The sequence below is a fragment of the Sander lucioperca genome, chromosome 3 (assembly GCF_008315115.2).
Source record: "Sander lucioperca isolate FBNREF2018 chromosome 3, SLUC_FBN_1.2, whole genome shotgun sequence".
Lineage (NCBI taxonomy): Eukaryota > Metazoa > Chordata > Actinopteri > Perciformes > Percidae > Sander > Sander lucioperca.
In genome coordinates, this window is record NC_050175.1 from 12166368 (window position 1) to 12180939 (window position 14572).

Below are 14572 nucleotides of genomic sequence, written 5' to 3' on the forward strand. Positions count from 1 at the left end.
CATCACTGCTGTCTTTCAGCACAGGATGGGTTATTTAAATATGTCTCCCAGTGCAGTTATCTGGACTGTATTCAAATAAAATACAACAGTCACAGCAGTGTCATGGGTGCTGTTATTTAAAACTATTTTCAAAGCAGTATAGAGTTCTTGTTCCCACAGTCTAATAAATAAACACGGATCAGTTCTTAATTTCACTTGATCAAAGTGTGGATTCCTGTCTAAATCTCGCATTTTGGCATTAAACTTCTATGTTTCTATTTATGTCAGTATAAAATGATGGCAGCCAAGCTTACATACAAATTTGGCATTTCCTGTTGAGAATTATTCAATTTGTAGTATTAACCAGAATGAAGAGAGACTGTAGGCACTGCTCATGTGTTAGCTACACCCTGTGAGTGCCCAGATGGGCCGTGTGTATCTAAAATATTCAGCAAAGCCCCATCTGCTACAGTACAAATCTCAATCTCACAGATACTGCTGGCTCCGTGTGCTGGCTTAGCAAGGTGGTTTCTCGGTCCAAGAGAATGGCCACTGCTCTTTGCCGTTTGTTATGGTCCCATAAAAATCTGCTGGAGTGCTTCCTCCATCCGCAACATAATGACCAGGCGAGACACTGAGACGTGTTCATGTTGACAGAGTGTACCGCTGTAACGCTTAATTATGCATGTATTTTAGTGACTGTGCTTGATTGCAGATCAATTATTTACAGCAAGTGATTTCTCAAATTATATTTGCCCAACAGCTACAAGCTTAAGAATATAATAACAACAAATTGTTTTCCGATATTTTATAACAGCCTAAATGATTTCAACTCTGTAACTGTAGCTTTATGAGCTATAAGCTTCAAAGTAGCCATTCGATGAAAACACTGAGTTTCGATACTATGAATGATGTGTCAGTTAATGAGGGGAACGACGTGGACTCACTGGAAGGCGAAGGTGCTGCCATATAGCTTCTTGGCAGTGCGAAAACGAGCCTCCTTTGCCGGGGGGCTGCTGAGCAGCAGGAACTGGTGGGAGGTGTGCATGAATTTCAGTTGCTATCACAATGAGATCATACGGGACAAGTGAGAGCAAGAGAGAGACAAACAGACAGATACAGAGTGAGTATGAACCATTCAATGACATAATAATGCAGTAATAAGAAATGAATTTGATATAGAACACTTGAGGGGATGTCATTCTGGTTCCCTACCCTACTCAGAGGCAGCTTGACGATATGAGACCTGTTACTGGAAATAATCCTGCAAAAAGACAGAGAGAAGATCAAAACATAAATCAATTAAGGTACAACAGAATTTAAAGTACCAGCCATTGTGCTACCACCAGGGCCGTAACCAAGGTTAAGAGATTAGTGAGGTTCAGAACATTTTCTTATAAATGGAGCTTATTTACGGCATTTCTGAACGAGCAAAAGTCATACCAAAATGACACCTACAAACACAACCTAAGCTATACACTACACACAAACTCATTATCTACTGTATAATTAAATACATGCCGAAGAACCTGTTGGCAAAACACCTTTAATAAAGCTGCACAATTTGTCACAATCAGTGGTGGAAAGTAACTAACTACATTTACCTCTGTATTGTTCCTAAGTACAGTTTTTTGGTACTTGCATTTCCTTTTTTTCTACTTCTGTGATAAAAACTGCATAATATAATATTGTATAATAATATAACACTTTAAATAGGAGCGATTCTGCATAATCAGTACTTTTACCTTTGATACTGTAGTAGTTTATGTGTGTGTGTGTGTGTGTGTGTGTGTGTGTGTGTGTGTGTGTGTGTGTGTGTGTGTGTGTGTGTGTGTGTGTGTGTGTGTGTGTGTGTGTGTGTGTGTGTGTGTGTGTGTGTGTGTGTGTGTGTGTGTGTGTTATAATAATAACCTCTTTATAATAATAACCTCTTTGTTACAGCCATGGCTACTATTTTGCTTAAACCACAATAGGACTTTTTTCCCAGCAGACATTTTGACTTGTCAAAGTACGAAAAACACGGGTGTAACTAATAACATTAACAACAGCAATGGTCTACTCAAGTGTCTCAGTGTTGTTGTTGGCAGTGCGCTATATTATTTTCTGAAATTAAGTCAACTCTCAAAGATCTCCATTTCATTCTCTTTTGCGGCACCTATGGCGATAAGTGTTTTTGGATCTCACTTTCCCAGAGATCCAAACAGTGTGTGACATCAGTCAGTTGGCAGTTGCTTCACACACAAGTGAGTTGAAAAGCAAGTCTTTTGCATTAGCTCCGCCTACAGTCTCTGCATCACTAACTGTACGCTGCTTTTGATTTTTCCAGGGAATGTTGCCACAGACACCCAGTTCGTAATACTGCAAATGCATAATGCAAGGGCTTTCAAAGGTAGGTCATAGGCTCAATCACAATTGTGTTACCTCGTTAGGTGTTATATGACATAACAGACATTTAATAAAATTAATTATTCAAGATTATTACTTTAGCATGCAAAGCAGAATAAATCCATTTTTTGGAACAGATACTCTTTACTCACCACTGTAGCAGGGGATGGGCCAAAGGGTCAAGTTTGTCCATCTGTTTCTTGATCTCTAGATATGAGCCCTGGAAAAGCATAATCAAGAATGTGTTTCAGTTTTCAGGGTTTTTTTTTTTTCAAAGCCAAATGAGCAAGTGTTCAGATACAGTCTTATGATGTGTTTTATATATAGTACAGATGCAGTCAAGCCACAGTGGGTAAACAAGTAATATAAAAAAAAGAGTAAAGAAGAGCAATAGAGAAGATAAACTAATCAGCAACAACTGTCACTTTGATGAACAAAGACCCCACCCATGCTGCTCAAACAGTCCACTTAATACAGGACTTTGCAATGGACATTTTCAGTCATGGGGTGGACATAGAGTCATGATCTTATATAAACTAAAAAAACCTTTAGATTATAGCTTAAACATTATACATCAAGCCTAACTGTACTGTAGCCCTTCGATTCTTTCCCTCCCATCTCTTCCTTGTACCTGGGTCATTTCCCGAATAGACATGACGCTGTCCAATGCTTTCTGCAGTCTCTCATAATTCTTCTTCTGTGTTCATCGGTTGAGCCAAACATCCATTGTATGCAATGAGAGAGGGAACAACATACAGACATCTAAAATCACTTGTAGAGGTAAAAGGTTTGCTGAAATATTGTTACGATTTCTAAATGCGTCCTTTGAAAAAAGAAAATACTCATTGCACTAGGAGGTGTAGGAGTTGTGTTTCACAAATGGATATGTCATCTTGGAATGAAATGTGCGTATTGATTTAATTAGTAATCACGATTCTAGCAGTGAGGATGCTGACCTTTGGGTTGAAGGCCAGAGTCTTGGGGTCGTTGGGGTCAACAACTGATGGGTACGGCTCAAAGATGATGCTCTTACGGGGAGACTCGAGAGCAGCTCGACACATAGCCACAAGTAGGTCCACTACCTGCGGAGAGAGTGATTTTACATTAACATTTTCTGCCTTTATGTGACGCTGTCATCGGCTCATTTTGATGCTTTTATTGAGAAGAACCGGCCTCAGTTCCGATACCACGTAGAAACTACAAATAATCAGAAATGAACGTCATCACGTGTGTCAGTGTTTGACGCTTGTGTTTTGGTTTTCTTACATATACGTTAGACTTTTTCCTTTAATCTAAAATCCAAAGAGAATTTGGGGGAAATAAGAATTCATTATTGGAGGAAAAAAAAAAAAAAATACAAATAATCTGTATTATATCATATACTATGTGTTGTGTTGTTGTCACCTCTGCTCCAGTGGCCACTTCCTCTGCAGCTCCGGACATCACACCCAGAGTGTAGAAGGAGAACACACACAGCTCCCTGGTGCACACAGCCGGCTATATATAAACGCACACACACACACACGTACAGACAAAAGAGGTATAAAAATATTCATTCAGTCATTTCAACGTGTATTACATATCTACACAAAAACATTCATGCACACACATACTGACACTCTCTCTCTCACTCTATATCTTGCTACCTCCAAACTACGATTGCAGAAAATCCACTATGATCAGTAGATTTTCCACTAACAGGGTTATTAGAGAGATAAAACAACACAAACATGCTTTTCATAATGTTTTGTTTTTTTAAACCAATATGGAATGGTTTCTCAGTCTATACAGTATGTTTCTCTTTTTCATCTCTGATACCTTCAGCATGGATCCGTTCTGAAAGACGTGCTGTTCGTCACACACCACACAGTACTCGTTGAGTGTGGGGATCCTCTGCTCCGAGTACTTCATTATCTGTTTGGAGAAAAGTGGTGTTCCCAGTTATCACTTCCACCAGAAGAACTGCCATATTAAGGAATAATGACTAGTTTGCCAGCAGAATTGTCACAAAACTACAATTTTGTTCTGCAGTTACGATTGGCTAAACCTGTCCTAGCACAACAATGCACTGTGGGCCCCACCCCTTGTCACTGCCAGCTACCAGCAGATAGTCATATCTCCTTGAGGTCTAACCTGCACTAAGAAGCCATACTCCAAGGTAGGGATGTTCTTGCAGTGGCCGCCCGCCTGGGATGAGAAAAACAATTCAATCAGCTGCCTCGTGGTAATCTGCGCAGGGGCCCTGGCCGCCGGGACAGCCACAGTCTGATGAGTCAAGTGAAGACAAAGCATTATGGGAAACGGAGCACAAGCCATGTTGTGGTAGGGGTAAGGAAAGGCTCAGGTGGGAACAGTGCAGGTGGCAGGTGACTGAGAAAAGGGTCAGAGTGGATCACAGAGCAGAAAAGAACAACATACAGTGCCTTAAAACAGCATTCGTCATCAACATTTTGTAGAAGTGTGGATTATTTTGAACTCCTTATAGCGTCATGAGTTTCTACATCAGCAGTGTAACAAATGTAAGGAGTGCGAAGTTTAGAGCCTCAGAGTTGTGACAAAAACACTATGACCACAACTTGACATGTGTGAGTGAGACATGTTAAAGACAAATAGGTGGGAGGACAGTGGAACATTGTTAATGCAGCAAATTCAAATTTAAACTGAGAGGTATCTGACTCCAAATCTGAGAGATGTGGGTGTGCTGATTTGTCCAGACTGGCACTGACCTGGCTGTTTGGTGGATAGCTGAAGAGCTCCCCTTTGGGGTTCTTCATGGTACATGAGATAGAGCGGTTCATCAGGCGGGTCACTCTCAGCTCAGGGACGCTCAGCTTCCCTTTTAAAACTGTGTCTTGGATCAAAGGAAAACTTGGAGACCTAGAAAAAAGCAAAACACAATTCATGCATATCACTTCATCAACCATTTTTCTATGATGAGAAAATGCTAATGTTGATGCTGTCCATGTCTTTGTAGAGAGGACATAGTGGAGGGTTTGGCTTTAAAGGCCAAATCAGACATTTTAGAATGTATTATTATAATGTAGCTTTGAATACAATCTTAACTACTAATGATATCATTTGCAACATCTCCTCAGCTGTAATCATGCATGGCAAGACTGCAATGTGTTAAAGTAGACACATTACAAAAAAAACTCACATTTTGGGTATGTGGAGTACCAACCCACAAACCAAGAAATACGTTTTTTTGTGGGCTGTCTAGATCAGAAAACATGGGATTCAACAAATCACATATGTCACATGCAGGTTCAAGTCCCCATACAGACCGAAGTATGGTGCTGGACTGGTAGCTGGAGAAGTGCCAGTTCACCTCCTGGGCACTGCCAAGGTGCTCTTGAGCAATGTACCGAACCCCCAACTGCTCGGAGCGCCTGTCCATCGACAGCTGCAGCCCCCTCACTCTGACATATCTCCATTAGTGCAGGTATAGGTACTGAGCATGTGTGTGTATTTCAGGCCTGTGTGTAATGTGTATTCTAACAACAGAGTGAAAAAACATTGTAATTTCCCTTGCGGGATTAATACAAGTATAAATTATTATTATTATTAGAATACACCACCCCCCATCTGAGTATCTCCACCTACAGCTTGAGAATTACCTTTGCAAAGGTGGGCTATATTTTTCTCTCAAGCCAATCAAAGCAGATTATACTACCTCTGACAACTGAAATCTGTTTGGGCAGTACCTCAAGTCACTAACTGTTAATATACAAGAACCAGTGTTCACTTCCACTATCCCTCTAAGGACAATATCCATGTACACTCTTGACATGAGATTCCTGTCAAGTTGTGAGGATGTCAAGACAGCCTAGTAGTTAGTGAGGCTGACCTCCATCGAGTGGGCTGAGATTTAATCTCTGTGCACCCATAACTGTCAAAGCATCCCGGAGTAAGACAGGGGCCGAGAAGAGTACTTCCCCCCTTGGGGAATTGTTTGAGTGTGTCAAAAATTGAATTTAAGTCAATCTGCAACATGCAATGTCAGAGGTTCCGTTTCCCTGCTTGTCTTCTTTGCTACAGTTTATCTTTCACAGACAGACCTTCTCAAAGTATTTTCATCACTATCTTCCAACAGAAATCTTCAGTCTTGGGGGAAAATATCTTGCTTGTATGTAATTACGTAAATGTATTCATATAGCACCTTTCTAGATTAGACATCACAACATGATTCACAAAAGAGTGAAAAAGAAAGACATTAAATAGAAACACAATATGGAAGCAATAAATAAAATAGAAAATACAAAGAAAACACACACTCTAGACATCATTCCCTGTGAAACAAAATATTTACTGGTAAAGGCGTCTGCAGAATGAGGAGTTAAGAACACAATGAACTGAACTAGGAGGGCACAATATCCTCTAATTCTTTAAAAATTAAACTCCATAAGCAATAATAAGCTTTTTCTAAATGATAAATACCACCCATTTGTTATGGATGAACTTGATCTATGGCATTCCTTCCTGAAAACCTTTGTGACAACATAAGAAAGCACATTTTCTTATTAAAAAAATCCTTTCACTTGTGTTACAGGCACAAGAAGAACTGCAAAATCATACAGCAGATGCCAAAATAACACCAAAAATAGCCTAATTGTTTTCTGTACTTGAGGTTAATTAATCTTCTCCTTGAGTAATTGCAGACGCTTGGAAACATTGTATTATCATTGGCCAAATTTGTTTCAAATCATGACTCACATCTTACATTTACCCTGGATTGGAGTGTCAATTGCAAGCCTAAGATGTATGCAGCAAGCTGTATTTGAAACATAGGCAAGGTTGCGTAGATGCCTTGAAAGAGATGCACAGTGTGAGCGAGACCTACTTGGGTATGGGGGAGAAGATACTGAGTCCGGCTCGGAACTTCTTGATGGTTCCTCCGGCTTTGAACCAGCTGTGCCTCTTCTCCTGCTGGGCCTTGAGGAACTCATTACTGAGGTGCTTCCACTGCTGTGAGGTGAACGTGCTCAGGATCCTGCCATGTTACAAATAAGGAGAGTCGAGCAGGAAGAAATGCGAGTGAACCTGGCAGGCGGTGAATTATGCTATTTTGTTGCTGGTGTGCATTATTATTTTGTGCGACTGGATTAGTCAACCAAAAATCGAATGAGTGATTTGTATTTCTGATGCAGCATATTTGGTTGTGCATAATCTGAGGTTAGAATACTGTATGAAATACACGATGTACGATTTCACTATAAAACATTATAGGTGCTGACTTACTTTTTGAGCTGCAGGCCCAGGCTAAAGCCTTCTTTATTGGAGGGCTGGAACACTTCTACTGACGGCTCTGAGTAAAGATGACTAACATTATCACACAGGGCACAGACAAACACAGACTCGTTCTTTCACTCTCCCTCTTGTATAGCACATATTGTACTCACCTCCTACGCTCAGTGAGTGGCACAAATACCTAAAGTCCCTCCCAGAAAACCAACATCCACACTGACATCTTTACTCACCAGGTCCATCGAGGTACTGAGAAAGAGAAAAGCGCAGTCTCAGAATAATGGGCTCTGTTCTGATAACTTTCCAAGCTGTCGCAACCTCCTCCTGATTCAGACACACACACACATACACACATACACACAAATATACAGAGTTAGCATCCTAATTAGGGCCATTTCTCATTGCATGAATAAATAATGAGCACACAATGCATTATAAATTATGTGTTACTTTGCAAAATGTCAACGTTGGAATAGTAATGGGGAAAGAAGGAGGAGGTGTGTGCAGACAAAGAGGAATGCTGACTCACATCTAAAAAACCGATGTTAATATGAAGATCGATGTCCACGTCATCAATGGTTCCATACTCCCTGTTCAGAGATAAACAACAACAGAAACAGTTCATTTATCATAAGTAATGGGATTCATTACACTCCAACCCTTTAAACACATTATCCATTGAGGGAAAAAATATGTTTTTTTTTTTCCTATTTTGCCACATAATATCTTTAAAATGTGCCAAGATTTTTCAAAATATGACTTAAACAGTGTGTGTGTGTGTGTGTGTGTGTGTGTGTGTGTGTGTGTGTGTGTGTGTGTGTGTGTGTGTGTGTGTTTTTCTGTGTATCTGTGCTGTACCTAACAGAGACAGCACTGTCAGTGTAGATGTCTTTTACTGCCTCAATATCTGCATCCAGTTGAGGGTGGCGGTACAGGTCAGCAGCACAGCTCCCCTGTAACAAGCAGTATATTAACACTGGTCACAATCACAGCACAGGACATGCTACAGTGGCTTCCAACCCTTTGTCTGAAGTACCCCCACAGGCCTCTCAGATGAATTTAAGTACCCTTCAGTGAAGCCACCTGTCACGTTCCAAATGCGTTCATCTATTGATTGATTGATTTTTAGGGACAATACACATTGATCAACATCACTGTAAGTGTGCCAGTGTTAGCCAAAGGCAAATTTTCTAATTGTTACAAAACTGTAGAAGCTGTCTGGCCGAAAAATATTTTCCTACTTGGGACAACTAATCTATCCTGAACATGTTTCTGAGTGATGAATGTGGTAAAGTGGGGGAGGTGCTAATAATAAATCCATTAAGAATTGTGAATATTAAACGAGCATTGTGAAATGTAATAAGATTTTCCCAGCAGGAGAGGAGACCATATCTAGGCAGTACAGTACATTACAGTGATGGTAGCTTTTAGGCTTATTGTCCTGGACATTCGAGAGCTTGTTCATCTACAGATTGTGCAGACTTTAATATTGTATCCGTGGTAAGAGACCAAGTGGTTATACAGTATGTGTTATATGAGTGAAAATCATAGCATGGAAGTAAATCTTAGCAGCTTCAAAATTTTAATTTAAAGATTATTTCAAACTGGATGTTATTTAAGAAAATGTACTATATAAAAGTAGATTTTGTTACAGCAATGTTTAATGAATGTTTTTATACTGTATCAACCATTCATTCATTGCTTTTAGTAAGATAAATGTATCCATTATAATTACCTAACTATTTAAACTGTTTAAGCTTTCTATTTCAACCATTCATCCATTGCTTTTAGCTAACAATGTATTCATCCATTGCTTTTAGCTATTCAGACCTCTCTGCTCACTTGCTAACTAGTTCTTTTTAACCCACTCTCAATCGCAACACATACTGTAGTGTTCAGGTGTTACAGCTGACTCAATATGTTCACATTGTTTTAATCAAATCAATTTCTTTCTTTATTTTCAAATCAGCTGTGCTACTCAATCTCTGATCTCTTCAACCACACTCTCGTGGCACTTGCACATCATTAAATTATTAGTAATGGTATGCCATTCCTAGATCTGATCCAACATCAAGCACAATTTATATTTGCAATAAAATCAGAGTTACATTATGTGACATTTGATAAAGAGGATGGACGATTTTTGTACATTTCTAAAACTGTAGGCCTACTGTATATTTTTAGGCATTTTTCAGTGATCGTTTTACATCCTGTCATTTAATACGTTCTGTAGTTACCTTAGCACATTTGGTTATCCTCCATAAATAGCAAGTATTAATAATAATAGTTGACCTAAGTTTGTCGTATGTGTTCCTGGTGTCTAGACTTGAAGTCAGACTCTCATCTCCTCAGCTGAGTGTGTAGAACAGATCCTACACTTTCATCCTTATCTTCACCCCGCTGCTTTCATGTTCTCTGACTGCATAGAAATGAGCTTTAAGTCCCAGACTGGATTTACATTTCAATCACAGGACTTTGAAGATAAAAAAAGATGACTAACAGATTAAGATCTTATATGGAAGTGAAGCACTGAACTTTACGAGATGAGACGATACATAAAATGGCGGCCACAGAAATTAATTTGACAGTGTTGCTTGGGATTGATACTTAAGGTTGCATAGGGTGATAGTACTAAACCTGTGTTGTACTTTAGAGGTAATTTGTCATATTCATGGGCGATTTTAGACCCTTTTTAGGGGGGCTCAAGCCCATTTCAGCCCTCCTAAAAATTATAATAATAAAAAACTTCTTTTTTTTTAAAACAAATTTAGTGCTTCAAGTTAGAGTTTGCAAACTTGTCTGTTAGTGACAGACGACAAACAGTTACAGGTTCAAATGGCTTGAAACACGTTTAATATCTTGTGTCGCTGTAGCCAATGCTATGCACCTTTAACCCTTTAAGGGTTAACAGAAACGTAGTCTTTGGCTGAGACTCTAACTAATCTTTCAGAGGAAGAGCAGGAATGTGGTTGTGAAGTTTAACGTTGGTAGTCCCCAGAGAAGAAGTTGGTTATTTCATGACTCAGATTAGAACCCAAATTGAAACGTAAGCAACTAAAATTGCTGAATGTTAGAACATTGTGTCAAATTGGTCGTTATTACTGTGACTTATAAAGTGTCAGGTTTAGTTCCATCATAGTGTTAATAGTGTCAAAAAACATTAGCTAACGTTGTTGTTCAGTAGCTAGCTCAGAGATGATCGGCTAATGAAATTATTGATTTAGCAGGGGGGGTTAACACTTTTGCCACGCACTATATCCATGTCACATTCTCATTAGGGGCTGAGCCCCCCTAAAGGACTGATCCTAGAATCACCCCTGAGTCATATTTGGTTTTGTCAGTTTGCAAAAATTCATATTTGAGACCAAGCCCAGAACCTTGTAAAACTAAAAGACAAATGCTTTACATTCTAAATGAATATACTGCTTCAGATGAATTAAAATGCAGCAGGGATGCATTAAGATGGAAATCACAGTCAGTCGGTCCATCTGTTGTGTACTACCAGAGCAAAATATCTCAACAACTACTCCCCAAAATAATCATTCCAAATAATTTTGGTGACTTATTGTCTGGCCCTAACATCAAGTCAAAAATTCCTCTTGACCAACACCTAGGTCTATGACAATATTTTGAAAATCTTAAAAACTAATGGCTGGTTTTCGGTGCAGTGGTTATTCATGGTTAAATGGTCCAATCATTAGGTGCTTTATTTGCTGCCAACAAGTTACAGCAGTAGAACTTGTAAGTCAGCAAAACACATCCTATCAAAAGCTCTTTTATAGGTTGTTTGGGACTAAAATAATTTTATTTGTAAAAAAAACAATTTTTTGATATTACTATATTGTTAAATTAAAACGATGAGACAGTGCTGCTGAGAATCATTATTGAAAACAAAATGACAAACACCAGATTAAACACAGATTTGATGTAGGAAAGGTAATACAGGAGCTTCTGCTGTACCTGAATGCCATACAGGAACTGTTCGGACTCGTTCTCCCCGTCCGACTCCTCGTCTGTCCAGCACTGGCCTTTGATGTCCTGTGGGGCCACACATTGTGAAAAGGCCATTATAGTGAAGCGGAAAGAAAATGCAACCTCTTTCTATCATCCTTTCATCTCACATCCTTTCTCACATCTCCCTATTTAGCCTCCCGTTCAAAACACCGGGCTTCAAAACACTGCTTTATATGGCATCTCAAAGAGAGAGACAAAGAGGCATGATTCATTTGCAAAAGACAGGATATTCTCAAAACCCAACCTTCAAAAGAATACTCAACTTACAATCAAAAGGGATGAGTTAATCAAAATATCTATTTATTTTAGAAAAATAACCACTTCTCTTGTCATTTCCAGCAAAACCTAAACCGCCCAGGTCCTGTTGCACAAACCTACAGTATTTCACTTATTCCATATCCTTAGATTAAGCTAATACAATATTCAAATGTCTATGGAAAATAGCCACAGCAATGTCATTTTACTAAATGTAACATTTTCTAAAACAAAACCATGAATGGATGATACAGCTTAATCGAATGTAGTGATTACACCAATATAATGCTAGCTGTCTTACCATTGGGTCTGCTGTTCATAGGGCTCACTCAGACAGGTTTGGGCCTTTGAATACTGCCAACCATTGCAGCCTATGTCCAGGTGGAAGGAACGAGAACAGAAAACCGGAGAGCTTTGGCTGACCACCTCTCTTTCTTGCACTCTTCAGAACCACAAATCCTGGGAGAAATAGAAATTAAAATTTAGCTAAGGACGATAACATGAAACAAAGAGGCCATCTCCAGTGATGCCATGCTTTGTAAATGGTGCCCTCCTATTCTTTTCTTTAAATGGTCTGCACTTCACCTTGCCATGTATCCTAGCAACAGCCATCTCTGCTTCCTTTCAGAGCAGCGTTAATCACTGTGGAGAGAGTGTGTGGGAGATGTTTGCTGTACGTTCAGTACCCAGCGTGTCTCCATTTCTTTGTTTGTTTTGTTTTTCTAGGAGCTTAATATATTAGCACCGAAACACCAAATGATGGCACACCTTTATAGATGCTCAGCGAATGATGTCAGTGCATTGTAAGACTGACGTCTTTGATTTTGCCTGGCAAATAAATGAAATAAATCTTTGAAACACCATTTAATTTCCTGCGTTAGCGTAAAGCGAATACATTGTAGGCACACAGTGTTGAGTAAAATAATGATTAGATTATTCATTCTTCAAGAATTTTACATAATAAAATAATGGTTGCCTATAAATTAATAGTTACAGTTGTCATGATGAGGAATAAAAAAATCTTGAATTTGATATGGTCCAAATTTTGAGATAAATTATGACAAAATCAGAAGAAAAACTGCAAGGGTAAACAACATCGCTGACATAACAGAGACAGCTACAGTACACTGCATTTCATGGCGGACCATCACATTTTATGTCAGACATGTAAACAATGAGCATGATGTCCCTTTCAAAAAGACTTAAAGCTGTGGATGCAGAGTTGCATATTTTACACTGCAGCATTTGTATAATAATTACAATTTACAGTCATTTACAGTCTAGTGCATGTCAAACCAAAATAATAAAGATTTTTTTTTTACATTTATCAGCACTGAATCCTTAGACGTGCAAACAAAGACGGAACGCCAATGTAACTTTATTCATCCTTACTCTTAATTGGGCCATTATCTACATGCAGTCTACACAAAATAATCATAATACTGTGGTTTTTCTCCTCCTGATGGTGGACATTCTGTCCTTTTTTCCGTGTTACGGTTTGGCTCCTTTCTTGTCAAAAACACCCTTCCAGACATCAACTGCATCCTATTAAACAAGGCTCTTCCGTCATTATCATCTTCCACTTCAGCTCCTCTCCTTGTCTCTATATGTATGCTGCCCTGCCATGTCCTCAACCCTGCTAGCATCTACACCCCTCCACCACCCCCACTCCCCACCATTCCCATATCCTCTGTCGTCTCACATACCAATAGAGTCGCGACAAACTGCCTCCCCCCCACACACACCAACACCACCATTGCCCCCATTCCGCTTTCTGATCATATTTAACACAAACACAGATGCAATCAGGCAGATTTCCCCCTCCCCCCATGCTCTGCACCCCCACCGCATCCATCCACACTTACCTCCACAGAGGATGGAGACTCTGATGCCGTCCTTGCCTCAGCTGCTCCCCCTCTTAAAGGGCACACCTGCCTCTTTCTTTCTCTGTGGCTGTTTTCCACTGAAATGATAGATGACAATAAGCCCATTAAAATAGAATATTAGAGAAGTCGGAGCCACAGTTCTCTAATTCTACAGCGTCTGTCCCTCTGTAGTTGTGGTGTGTGTCTGCGAGCAATCCAGCTGGTGTGTGTGAGACTGTGTTTATCTATTGCAGATCTCTGCTGCTACTGCTGTCTTATATTTTGCCTGACAACACTGAGGGGTCTGAGCATGCTCACTGAGACCAGGCAAGCCAGTCATGTGACCTGCAGCTGACTGCACTGCTGCTGAGAAGCAAGAGGAAAAATGGAGGAAAAATGGCTCTGCTCATGTATATGCGTCTGCCTGTGTGTTTGTGTGATTGCATAAGTCAGTTTCTGTTACTCTGCAATCATGCTTTGGAAGCAGCATCTGGTTGATATAGCCTGTAAGAGTCTTAATGCATAACAAGTTATATTTCAGTTCTTAAAAAATTATATAGCATTACATAAAAAATCACATCTCCTGAAACTATGATACACTGTGTCATTGTGTGCATGTGTGAGACAATGGCCATTAGGCTTTTGAGCTAATCAGTCTTTACCCTCATTATATCAAGGTATCTATTTAACTGAACTGACCTAAAGAGTAAACAGGTGTTAGGCCAACTGTCTGATAAGTGTGTGGCTGTAGTCAGGAGAGGAAGGAAGAGAAAATTAAGATCTCTTCAAACATTTGTTTGGCACACAATTAGGCAAACTAAAGGGCAATG

At 39.6% G+C, this 14572-nt stretch overlaps 1 protein-coding gene across 6 annotated transcripts in view; it reads right to left on the reverse strand.

The window, feature by feature from the left end:
* LOC116037573 (protein mono-ADP-ribosyltransferase PARP6) overlaps positions 1 to 14024 on the reverse strand; it is a 23154-nt gene extending 9130 nt beyond the window's left edge. The window contains exons 1-18 of one of the 6 annotated variants that reach the window (XM_035999286.1): positions 13743 to 14023; positions 12463 to 12519; positions 12179 to 12336; positions 11569 to 11646; positions 8467 to 8561; positions 8138 to 8198; positions 7842 to 7932; positions 7603 to 7669; positions 7205 to 7354; positions 5091 to 5241; positions 4498 to 4629; positions 4183 to 4278; positions 3769 to 3861; positions 3321 to 3446; positions 2996 to 3061; positions 2517 to 2584; positions 1195 to 1243; positions 927 to 1039 (exon numbers count right to left, since the gene is read on the reverse strand). In XM_035999286.1, coding sequence (XP_035855179.1) covers positions 927 to 1039; positions 1195 to 1243; positions 2517 to 2584; positions 2996 to 3061; positions 3321 to 3446; positions 3769 to 3861; positions 4183 to 4278; positions 4498 to 4629; positions 5091 to 5241; positions 7205 to 7354; positions 7603 to 7669; positions 7842 to 7932; positions 8138 to 8198; positions 8467 to 8561; positions 11569 to 11646; positions 12179 to 12181 — 1439 coding nt within the window. In that variant the 5' untranslated portion in view covers positions 12182 to 12336; positions 12463 to 12519; positions 13743 to 14023. Of the gene's footprint in view, positions 1 to 926; positions 1040 to 1194; positions 1244 to 2516; positions 2585 to 2995; positions 3062 to 3320; positions 3447 to 3768; positions 3862 to 4182; positions 4279 to 4497; positions 4630 to 5090; positions 5242 to 7204; positions 7355 to 7602; positions 7670 to 7841; positions 7933 to 8137; positions 8199 to 8466; positions 8562 to 11568; positions 11677 to 12178; positions 12337 to 12462; positions 12520 to 13742 lie in introns of those variants that run through there. The other 5 variants (XM_035999288.1, XM_035999289.1, XM_035999287.1 and 2 more) reach the window with 5 other exon arrangements.
* Positions 14025 to 14572: the final 548 nt, after the last annotated feature.